Consider the following 12,175-nt stretch of genomic DNA (forward strand, 5'->3'; position numbering starts at 1 on the left):
TATGTCAAGTCATTGCAATTTTGAGACACTTTTATACCTGAAGTAGCCAAAAAGTGACAGCTCACCTTAAAAGTTCCCAGAACATTTAAATGAAAGCAATACATCATTTTCATTGCTTTATTTTCAAAATGTAACTGTTTAATCCTTATGAGGCATATTGCTATATGAAATATTTAAATGTTTTTTGAATCCTGACTAAAGCTTTAACACAAAATTGAAAACCAACATAATATTAACGGCTTATAGTGTAGCAACCAGAGGAAAACTGCATCAGGATTTTACTTTTCAGAAGCCTATAAAACAAACCACTGTTTTTATTTGCACACGAGTTACAGAAAATCAAATTTTACAGTAAGTGCTGAAGTGTCAATGCAATGCCTCTGTTAACATTAACACACAAATTCTCAACTCAGTACACTTTCAATATCAATACTAAGCTATATGATCTATTTAAAAAAATATTGATTTTTCTGACCATGTTTAAGAAGCTATGTCTACTCCTTTGGCTAGGTTAAATGACAACAAGCGTTATCATTGAACAAGACAGTTCTTTAAGGTGACTGTTCTTAGAGCTCCAGAGCTCCACCCGAACGGATTAGGGCTTTAGTTCCCGTAGATACTGCACAACTCAGAAGAACCAAAAATGTTTCAACAAAGAATTTTTCAATGCAGGTTGTCTACAGAATAGCTATAGTTAGAGATAACATAGTAACATAGTTGCAAATAATCTTTTTTCTACAGCAAAACTAAGCATGTACTATGAAGCACTAAAGATACTTTTCTTTGCCAGTGAGAAAATTTTAGCAGTTTCACTCATCATTAGAAGACAAAATGTAACAATATAACAGAACAGTATCTATCAAGATCTATCCCAGAGGAATATACTCAAAGACAATCTTCTGAACTAAAAGCAGAGGTTACATGAAAAGCGTGGCAGGTTTTGTTTTAGGTGATAAAACTAATTGATTGGGTGTACGAGAGGGTTCCAGAACACATTATTTTCACTGTAAGATTACTTTTTTTTTTAACAATAGATCAGTTCTTATTTCTTGAAGGCCTCAATGAGTTTTACTTGCACAGAAATTGATGACAGGCTTAGAAGGTGCCATTGTGGACAATTACTAGATTGGTATCTGTTTAGAATAATCAGATTATTTGACAGTATTTTATTTAATGGATATGGTTTAATATACTTTCATTGTTCAAGCAAGAAATTACTGCAATGTGTTTAATAAGCCTGGATCAATGTAAATACTATTTACATCAATATATATACGTGTGTGTGTGTATATATATAATATGTACATATAAATAGCAGTGAGCACAAGGCTGGCAAACTGTTCATAAAAAACGATGTATTAAAACACGTACACACAACCTCCCTCAAAAATCTAAGCTGTCCTAAAGGAGATGCTTGCAATTACTATAGTTCCATGTGTATGCCCAGCAGTTTATTTCTATTAAAACAAAACCACCAAACCCCTCTGTGATTCAGCAGCAATACAGTTATCATACAAGAAATGTTAACCCCATATTTCATAAGCCTACCAGAACGTTCCCTCTCCTGCCTTTGATCTTCCATACTTGTATCATTTATTTCAGCAACATTCCCTCTCTGATTACCCCTGCTTCGGAATTTATTGAGATTGTGTAAGGCTATGCACACATAAGACACAGCAGGTTTTTAAAACAGTTTTTATGATATCAGATTTATTTAAACAGAAGAAAAAAAATTCTTTCATAAATGAATCACAGTTCCTTAGTCAAGCATTTTTTCCCCAAACAGAATTCAAAGAACAAGTAGGAAGATAGCACAGCCAAGCATTTTTTCTTGCTGTTAACTTGGCTAGTCAAGATCATCTCCATAGCAATCAGCAATCAAAACATTACAAACATAACAAGGTCAGAAAGGTTTTCCTGTAAAGCATAACCAGGACTTCACCTCCAACTTTCCCAGCAAATGGATATCTGAATAAATTCTTCAGCTCTTCAGGACAGAACTATTTACTGTTTTTAAAATCAGTCAGCAAAAAGTTACAATAGTTTACTTTAAAATGTTGGTCTGCCATTAGCACGTTTCAAACCGGTATCCTTCTCCTTCCCCACCTGTCCCCCAAGAAAGGAGAAAGGAAAGCAGAAAACTGCCTCCATGTCTAATTCCTCTCCCAAAACAGAAACAGATATAGCTGAAAGACTTGGAGGGGAAGTTTGTGTGGTTTGTTTGCTTTAATGAGACCTTATACTCTCATTTCTCCTATTCATAGAAGTTTTAAACTTAATAAAAGTCTAAGTCTTAAATTCCTTTTGAGACATCACATCCACACAAAACCTATCACGTTTTGTGAATATTTTTTTGTGCCACACTTCTTTTAAAGACTCTTTTCGTAAGAAAAGTACATGAAGTGCATACCCAACCAGGTATATACCAACTCGTGGCAGGAGTCATCTGGGCTTAAGCACTGTGATTGCCTCAGGGTCCCAAAAGTGTTGCAGTATGGCAACAGCAACCATTCCACAGCAGAGGCTAGATTTCCAGAGAACGATAGGCTGCAGTGCCTTTTACTTCCTATGATCAGCCAATTCCAGCTGTTGGTTACCCTTAATGCAAGGGTATTCAAGCAGCAGGTTGCCCAACAGCACTCCTTCTCCACGTTGTTAGCCCAATTAGCACTTCCCATCTCTGAAACACTGATCACAGGCTGCCCACGTGTCCCCCTCGTGCCACGTGAGAATTACCATACTTTTGCTGCTGCAGTTGCTCATTGCATCAATGCCTTGCTGGCACGTTAAGTCACAGGTCATGAACTTCTGTCTTACACACTAGTTCAGGCCTCGGGAATCCTCTCGGGGACGCTTGTGCGGGACAGACATGAGAAGGTGAGTGGTAGAAGGGTAGAAACTGTGAATCCACAATTCTCGACTAGAGAAGCTGAGCAGTAGTCTTTTGTAGCTAGGCCTACAGTACACATCAGATGCACGCTTCAGCCCTGGGATGTGGTCTTACAAGCCTACTTACTCACTGCAGATAGTATCTAAATTACAACAGAGTCTGGCTTATATTTTAACTATTAGAAGAGCAAAGCTTACATTAGCAGGTACTGGCCTACCTCAGGGGTAGTGCCAATCAGCCAGACTGGAATCTATTCACATGCAAGTTTCTATACCACTCTGGTGGTATTCCAAGCTTTAGCTGTTTGATTTCAAGTATTACTTTCAAGTGGTTGCACTATCAGGTTACCCTTCTCTATTATGCACTACTAGTTTAAATTAACCTATTTGGAATTAGCCTCTGGTAAGGTAGCAGCAACAAACAGCACCTCCTCCCAGCTGAGACTGCAGCTGATCTGCATGAGATTTCTCTGTCCTGTTCCTGACCATCTGTACTCTTCACCTAGCACTGCAAGTCTGTTTGCTTTTTTCAAAAAATATAAAAGTTACATTAAAATGACATCACAGTTTGCTAAATCAACCCTGCAAATGTCAGAGTTACTAATTCAGTTTCAGTTTGGCTCCCTTGTGTATTTTTTTCCATTATAATAGATGATCTTTATATCATCATGATTACAAGCCATTTATGATGAGCAGCTTGCCTCATTCAATGCAGATGATGGTCTTATAACAAGAATAAAGACTGTAGAGACATTCCTGTTTAATACTGAATCATTTAAAAAAAAAAAGTCCTGAGGTATTTATTAGTTCTTATTTTCTGGGTGAAACTCTTGGTACCTAGGGTCCAGTTTGAAGGTGTTCTAGTTCAACTATAAAAGTATGAAGGTACACTTCCACAGTGACACACGAGACTCTATTCAGGTCCCAAACTGATCACAGTCTCAATTTGAATCTGGAAAAAACTAATCTCTCTAGTTCCCATAGGCACAGTGACAGAATAGTAGGTTTATTACTGGTTCTTCTCTGGAGTAACCGCTTCACAGAACAAGCAAACTCCAGAGTTTAATAACTCAAATATAAGGTCACAAACAGCAGAACTGAGGTAAAAAAATAGACTCCTAGTGAGTGAGCATCATTGGCCATGTGTTCGAATGGGACAGTGGCACTGGAAAATAGGGTGATAATGTATTCATAAGCTCTATTTAGTGTTAACACAGAAGTGGCAAATCCAATGTTTTCCCAATATGAACACAGGCATTCAAAACTAGAAATACTAGAGTTTAATTTTTTTTTTGTTTATAACTACCTTTCTGTATTAAGAAGCAATGTAAGTTTTCACTAGAAGCACTTGTTTTGCAAAAAGGTTATAGCAACTCTACAAACAATTTGCAGGACCTCCTCTTAAGACTACCTGCCTTTAAGTCAGCATGCCCCTGGAAGCAGCAGATAGCGTGAATCAACTTGCATAATGGTTTCATTTGCGCAGCAAACATTAGTCCCAAAACAGTGTCATTTTTGATACAGGAATCCTCTTAACAGTGGCCAATGTTATCACATCTGTTGTTCCCCTTCTATCAGTAACAGGTCTCATGTTTTATATTATAAAGATTTTAAATCTGTAATGTTTAGTGAAGGGCCTCCTTGCTATTTGCACACAAGTGATATTCATTAGTACTTTGGAATTAAAACATCTGTTTCATTTCTTGCAGGTGATAGGTTTTCTATACATGCTGCAAATCAATTTTTGACAGCTATTTGGGGACCAGGTTAAATCTACAGCTATGTGCTCAGTGTACTGGGTCCGGCTGGGATGGAGTTCGGTTTTCTCCATAGCAGCCTGCATGATGCTGTCGTTTAGATTTTTGACTAGAACCGTGTTGATAACACACCAATGTTTTAGCTATTGCCAAACAGCGCTTGCACAGCATCAAGGCCTTCCGTTCCTCACTCTGCCCCCACAGCAAGTAGGGCAGGGTGGGCAAGATGCTGGGAGGGGACACAGCCAGGACAGCTGGCCCCAATTGACCAGGAGGATATTCCATACCATATAACATCACGCTCAGCAATAAAACTGAGGAGCAGTCTTTCTAAGTCAGCAGTTGCTCAGAGACTGGCCAGGCATTGATCTGCTGGTGGGAGGTGGTGAGTGATTGCCTTTGCACCACTTGTTTTGTTCCCCCACACACTGTCTCTCCCCACTTCTTATTCCCCCACTTAAATTTTCTTTATCTAAACCCACAAGTTTTTCTTGGTTTTGCTCTTCTGATTCCTTCCCGGGTCCCACACTGGGGTTGGGGTGGGAACAAGTGAGCAGTTGTCAGGCGTTTAATTTCTGGCCAGGGTCAACCCACATCAGGCTTGTGGTTTTATGACAAGACAATAGAACAAAACTCAGTCATTGTAATCTTCAGAATTAACTGCTGCATTTACAGATTCTAGACAACTTTACAAAGAAAGGACCAACGCTTCGCAGTCAAACGAAAAAGCTATTGTGGTATCCAAAGAAGACACCAAAATTTTCTATCTCTAGTGAAGAGCAACTCAAAATTGCCTTGAATCAACAATCATTATATGGAAGCAAGAAAATAAGAAAGCTTCTACAAATTAATTGTTAGGGAGTGACACTTCTACAAGACAGAAAAAGGAACCATTTTTGTATGTGTAAAAACACATTTCTATAACACTTATTAGAAGCAACATTTTATTAAATTGAATGAGATTTAGAAGTTTTAAGTTTTCCACTGAGATTTAGTTTAAACAGTGTGATTTCAGGGCCCATGTTTTGTCCTTGTTCATGGGTGTGGGGTTTTTTGTTTGGTTGGGTTTTTAATATCTGTTTTTTCAGTAATTCATACTAGCATACCCACATCATTAGCTGCAAACCCATGAAACATCCAGTGGTTTTTGTTACTATTGTCTTGAAACTGTAAGGTTATGAAGAGGTGAACACATCCTTCAGTGCCTCACCTGCTAAGCAACAATGACAGCATATTCATTTTTTCCATTCTTCAGAGGAAAAAGAATTCAGAACAAAGAATAACCTTAAAGCTAGTAGTAACCATCCAGGTAATGAGCACCTAACAACACTTTCACACTGGATAATACATTTTAGTTGAATTTCAAAACAAAAAAATATAGAAACATTGTTTTTAAACAAAGCTTACCTTTAATTTCTTATTTAGTTTACAGCAGTATCTGTATAACATTGCCAGATTTAAAGGTCCAAAATCTCCATAGAAACTGGGAGAAAAAGAACAAAAAAATGTGTTATTTATACAGAAGAGCTAAGCAAATTTCAACATGCATGTTGTTGATAGGTAAAAGCTGCAAATCAGTAACTTTTGGGGGATACCGGGTAGCCAACATAAATGAATCAATAAAGGGCTTATCTGTTGCACCATGTAAGAGTACAACAGTAACAATTACTGTGAAAGCCTTTGTAGCTTCAGTTTAAGATGCTCCAGTAACTACCTTTGCCATTATATACACACACACTAGCTACAGAATTTTTTCTTCATCCCATGATACCCAGTCTGGTTTTGGCCAAAACTACAGAGTGAAGACTTCAAGACATGATCTACTCCCCTTTAAGCCATGCGGATATCATCCTAGATAAAGGTTTACAACTGCTTAAAATGAGAGTATATCATTAGATACTATGAAGAATAAGCTAAACAGAATTTCTTATGGGTAGTAAAATTTATTAAATAACGTCCAGACTTGATCTCTGTCTGAAATTTAAGCTTATTTCTTTTTAACTCATTCTCCACTATTCCAGAGATTACATATTATATATACACTTTATATATACTTATGTTTCCCTTTGTCCCCCCAATCCTCTTGTCTTTAGGCTGTTCCTCCAATTTATTATTTATTTCATGTCTTCTGATTGTCCTTGTTTCTCTCTTCTAGATTCTTCTTAAACATTCATATTACCTTTGAAGCAGCAATCACTGTCCTTAGGATAAGAGCTAGTAGCAGTAGTCTGTACATGCAAATTATTGCACAATAAAAGTAAGTTCCTGGTAGGGATTCACAGTGCTCTTCCTAGCTAAGCGTTCATACAGGCACCTTTACAAGTAATAGCAGCCTTTATGCAAACAACTTATGACACCTTCTAGAGCTTTCTCCCTCCCCACCCACTGTGCAAAATTGGTAAAAATTTAAGTTGCAAGCTTTCTCCAGTATTTTTCCTTCTTGTGTATAGAAGTCTATCTTGATGGTCTATGAAAATTTGTTGATGCACGTTATAAATTACAGTGAGAATGGACTGTAACTTAAACTGTTTTAATCTGCTCTGCCTTAAGTCTTTCAATAAAAAAAAGACAGGACACTTCTTGCCTATTGACAAACAAATCAGGCCATTAGCATCTCAATGCTTGTTGTTTGGGGAATGACAAAAGAAAAAGGTAACTATGTTCTATGACTTCCGGGCTTTGAAGGAGTGAAAACTTACTGAAATCAGACGACAGAACAGGTGGTAGTACCTTTCAAGCTTTCTTCCCCATGGCAGAGGGTTTATTTTTCAGGAAAATTAGTTACATTCCAGTTAAACATAAGAAGAAAACTTCTACTTTGAGGGCAGTCAAACATTGGGAAGAGGTTGCCCAGAGAAGCTGTGGTGTCACAACCCAATTGTACAAGGCTCTGAGCAATCTGCTCTTGTTGACCTTGCTTTGAGCCCGGGGGTTGGATTAGACGATCTCCGGAGGTGCCTTCCAGCTTCAGCCATTCAGCTGTTCTAAGCGGACACAACAACGAAGTAGGAGTGCCCTATGTTTTCGGTGCTTATAACTTTCTTAATAGCCTCCTCCCCACATACTCTCAGAAAAAAAACCGAGCCCAATGCAAAAAGAGGTAATTATATTAGTCTTATCACTGCCTGGGACGAATAGCCTGCCTGCCACACCAATGCTATTTCAATATCATCTACTTTATCAAATAACAACACAAGTGTTTGTTAAGATTCAGTTCAACCCTTCAGTACAAATATTATGACATAATGCTTAATTACAGAAGCTCATTAGCTGGGTCAAGGACCAAGCTGTCCAACTCTTAGGACTTTATTTGTAGGTTACACAGAAGTTAACTAACTCAAGGGAAAATTGCAGTAGCAGTAAAGCAGGGTTTAACTTTAGAATTCCTCATCTTTTCTTAGATAAATCTGCCAGATATGGTCAACAGTTTAGTTATTTTTAAAACAAAACCCTTCATACGGTTTTTAATAGAGATGAAATAAAAAAAATTGTTCTAAGAAGGACAAGTATGAGTTACGACAAGAAGTTAAAACTGGAGCTCTAACAACACTAGAGTGAATGTAGCTTCTAGAAAAGCTATGTAGAAGGCTTACTAACATCTCTTCCCATTCTGCTGCACTAACACCTTCTCTAAATCAAAAAAACATTTTTCACTTAAATATATGATGGAAGAGTAGAATTTAGGATTTTGAGATTATTTTGTGAAAAACACTTTTTAAAGTATTGTGAAAAAGTGTGGAATATGATAGTTACTAGAATACTTTTTTTAAACCAGTGTGAGCAAAGCAGCTTTGATCAGCTCAAAGATATAACTGAATACAGTCCATCTAAAGCACTGAAGAACTACAGCCATGCTTTAGGATAATAAGTTTTTATTACTATTCATTTGCTAGAAGTACATCAATATGAAGTCATATATCCACTTCTACTTTTCCACATGATTAAACTCAAACAGAAGTGTGGGAAGAGCACATTAAAATGAATTTACAAATGAATTTATCCACATTAGATAAATTACTTACTATTTTGGTGGGGATAAGGATAAAATACATTTATTGAGTCTATCCATGAACTAATTATATTTCTACAAAATAAAGCTGTTCAGATTCTCTCAACCACCAAACTAAAGATGTCACGATCTTAGACTGACTATTTCTCCATCACTTATTACCATTAAGTATGCCATGCTTCTCTTAACACGGGAGGGGGGGGAAGTAGCAGTGTTTAAGACTCTGGTACTACCACCGTTTGTCTATGCTGCAGAAACAAGATATTTCTCAGAATCCAAACACAGTCATAAAGGAAAGGCACTTTTGGTCACTGTTGCACTAGCATTGTTACCCGTACACCAAACACTGGCAATTCCCAAGTTATTTACATAACACCATGTAGACAGTATAAAACAGCCATTGGCTTCGTTGATAAAACATTGTGGCGGATATGTGAGGGAGAAAGGTTATTTGTTACGTGTATAATTTTAACTTTCACCACTTAATACCTCTAAATTGGAATAAGCTTGCATGTCCTCTTTTTAATGGGGCTAAGTGAAACAAGTGCTTTACAAACTTCCAAATCAAAGAGTTCTCTTCTGAAAGATAATACAAGGCTCTGTACTGAAGTAATGAACTCTGATCTACAAAACCCTTCTTCAATTTATATCCTTAGAACTAAATACAGTTTCTGACATGTTTAAACAGAAGGGTTTAATCTTATGCACCCTCATTACTTTTAGTATAAACAGGCCATTTTTTGTGCTTTAATTAAAGACACTTGATCCTGACTCACCCAGAGGATTTTCTTCTTACGAACAGAATTTTGACAGAGTTAAATGTAAGTGGAAGATGGGAAATGGGGGCTATGGGGAATGGGGAAGAAATGACACACCAGGTCATCACCTGAATAAAGAATTCTATCCAGCAAAAGTTGAACATAAAAACATAAAAGAAATCAAATCTTATTATAATAATAGTCACTGATAAGAATCCACCCAATACTATTTTACTTCCATCTTTTTACAGGTAATAGACTTTCTTTGTATCTAGATGTTTTAATAAGCATTTATACGCAATAAGAAATCAGGATGCCTCTGAAGCTTAAGCCACTTAAGAGAGACAGTCATTCACAATGGAGGTGGGAACCTGATATGAGGAACAGAAGGCAAGTATAGTATTAATCTACATTTAATTATATTTTGTTTTAATCAAGTACTTAGATGATAGCTTAAATTATTCTTCCCCCTCATCCCATGGAAACTTGCTATCCTTATGCTTCTCAAACTAAGAAGTAGCAAAACCCCAGAATATACTAGAGGTATATTTAAATACTCTATCTCAAAAATACTATAATAATGCTACCTGCAAGCAGTAGCATAGGTTTCTTGTAACTGTATTCTCCTTAAAATAGACTCCTAGAACCACTCCTTCCTATCAGTTCTTAAGGCATAACATCTGAGGTATTTGCTGTACTGTATCATAGGAATGGTCATCCATCTAGAAAGGCCAGCCCATAAAGAGCTCATTGGTCTACTCTGTCATGCAAGCAGTTACTGTACATTCTTCCAGGGAATTTAATGGTGAAAGAAACATAATCCACAACTCTTCAGGACAGCAACTCAGTTGTTTCTGACTGCAGTTCCATGGGATGCCATGTGAAGGTGCCATGAGTCAACTCAAGCCTTGGGCACCTCTTCTGAATGCTAAAGTCACTTTTTACTAAGCATTTGAATACCACTAACCCTAGTCCAGCAGAAGAATGATAAACTTTCGTATCTTGCACTATTGGATGGAGCCTGGTTAGGGTCAGTGAAGGAACTCTATAGCCTGGCAGACTTCGAAATGAATTGATAACCTCCATATTAACATCACAGTCAATCTATTTATCAGGGCCAAGGTATCAAGTTACCTTTCAAAGATAAATTGTGCTACTTATACTTTACCCCAGAAGCCTGATACTTTTTCCCCCCACAGGTGAATACACCAGAGCAGTAGTTTTATACTGCCATTCACTTAAAATTTTGTGATACAGCAACAGAGGTACGGATGAAATGATAGGAGATTCCTATCTGAAAAGCTATTTCAGGATTCTTTTCTTCATGACAGACCACTAAGTTCAGTGTTATTGCTACACTGAACATGAGGGTATGCATGCATTCTTACCAGGCTGTAAGCATTTCCAATAGTTGAATATGGTCCAAAGCCTAATTACCATATTGGGGGGGGGAATAGGACAGATCCACCAAGTCAGTTCTAACAAGGCAATAATGCTCAGAGGGGATGATGTTACTTGCACGGCAGTTTACTCAATTATTGGTTTAGTAATTTGAAAACAGAGGCACAGTTTAACAATTGCAATCATTTTCTGGAGTGTGTACACCAGAATTGGAATACAACTACTCCTTCACACAGGAAGTTTGCCTTCTTGGAGACTAGCAACCTCAGAAAGTCATTTTTCTGCCAGAACAGGAGCACCCCAAGCTTGCAATTACTCAAACCAGAAGATTAACCACAAGAACTTCAGGAACTAGCAGAAATACAGCTTCCTAACTGCAAAACTACACTAATTTTTCAGCATTTTACAAAGATCCAGCTTACTATTAAAATTAAACAATGAGACTGAATTAGAATAAGAAAAACATTCTCCACTTGCTTTTCTCTCCCCCTTTCCCAGGCTGGATTACTGGAACATTCAGGTCACTGCACTGTAAGGCCCTTGCTGCATGTGCTCTGAATCTAGCCATTAAGCAGTACAAGAACCAGCTACTGCAGAAGTGGCCAACTGGCTACTACAGAAAAATGCTTCAAATCATAAGCTGAACAGATCTTACATGCTACAAAGTTTCTGGATGAAAGCCAAGAGGATCAGGCCACACATCCATTACAACCTAACTGCTGGTCAGGAAATCTTACCTATTCAGGAAATATTACCTCCAACTCCTGTTTCCTAGAGTGTGTTCCTCCTTCCTACTTCTCAAGCGCGTGAACAAAGGTGGGATGTTCAATGGCACAATGTGCAATGGATGCACAATGCTCCCTGCTCTAGCCCCACCAATTCCAGTAACACGTGAATTGCTAGGAGCTTATCTGGGCTGCAACACAATCCCTAACACTTAATACTACTAAGGGATTGCACACCTCTGAATAGACAAAGGCTGATACAGCAAATATAACCCTAGAAATGATACATCATCTCACTGCTTGCATCTGAAGGTAGGAATAATGCAGAGGCTCTGGATTATGCAAAAGACCAGGTACTCATTCCATTTCCCCTTGAATGTTCCAAATCCTCCTCAAGATCTTGATTCTTCAAAATCCAACAAGAACTCATAGATCCAAATTATAGATAATTAAATAGCTATTCCAGATATATGCATTTTTGATACAATGCTCCTTGATGTCAAGAACAAAGTATCAGTGAAGAGGTTCTCCCATAAAAAGTTTCCCTATAGAAGAATTTTCAGGTCATGTTAAAACCCACTCTCCATGGGGAAAAAAGTCATCTTAACAGAGGCCAAGTTTCTCATAAGGGGTTTT

At 37.6% G+C, this 12,175-nt stretch overlaps 1 protein-coding gene across 1 annotated transcript in view; it reads right to left on the reverse strand.

The window, feature by feature from the left end:
• The window catches only part of CDC14A (cell division cycle 14A), a 67,720-nt gene that overhangs the window by 49,581 nt on the left and 5,964 nt on the right, over positions 1-12,175 (reverse strand). Inside the window, 1 exon segment of the mRNA XM_076337905.1 lies at positions 6,054-6,129. Coding sequence (XP_076194020.1) covers positions 6,054-6,129 — 76 coding nt within the window.

The sequence above is a fragment of the Aptenodytes patagonicus genome, chromosome 5 (assembly GCF_965638725.1).
Source record: "Aptenodytes patagonicus chromosome 5, bAptPat1.pri.cur, whole genome shotgun sequence".
In the NCBI taxonomy this organism is placed as follows: domain Eukaryota; kingdom Metazoa; phylum Chordata; class Aves; order Sphenisciformes; family Spheniscidae; genus Aptenodytes; species Aptenodytes patagonicus.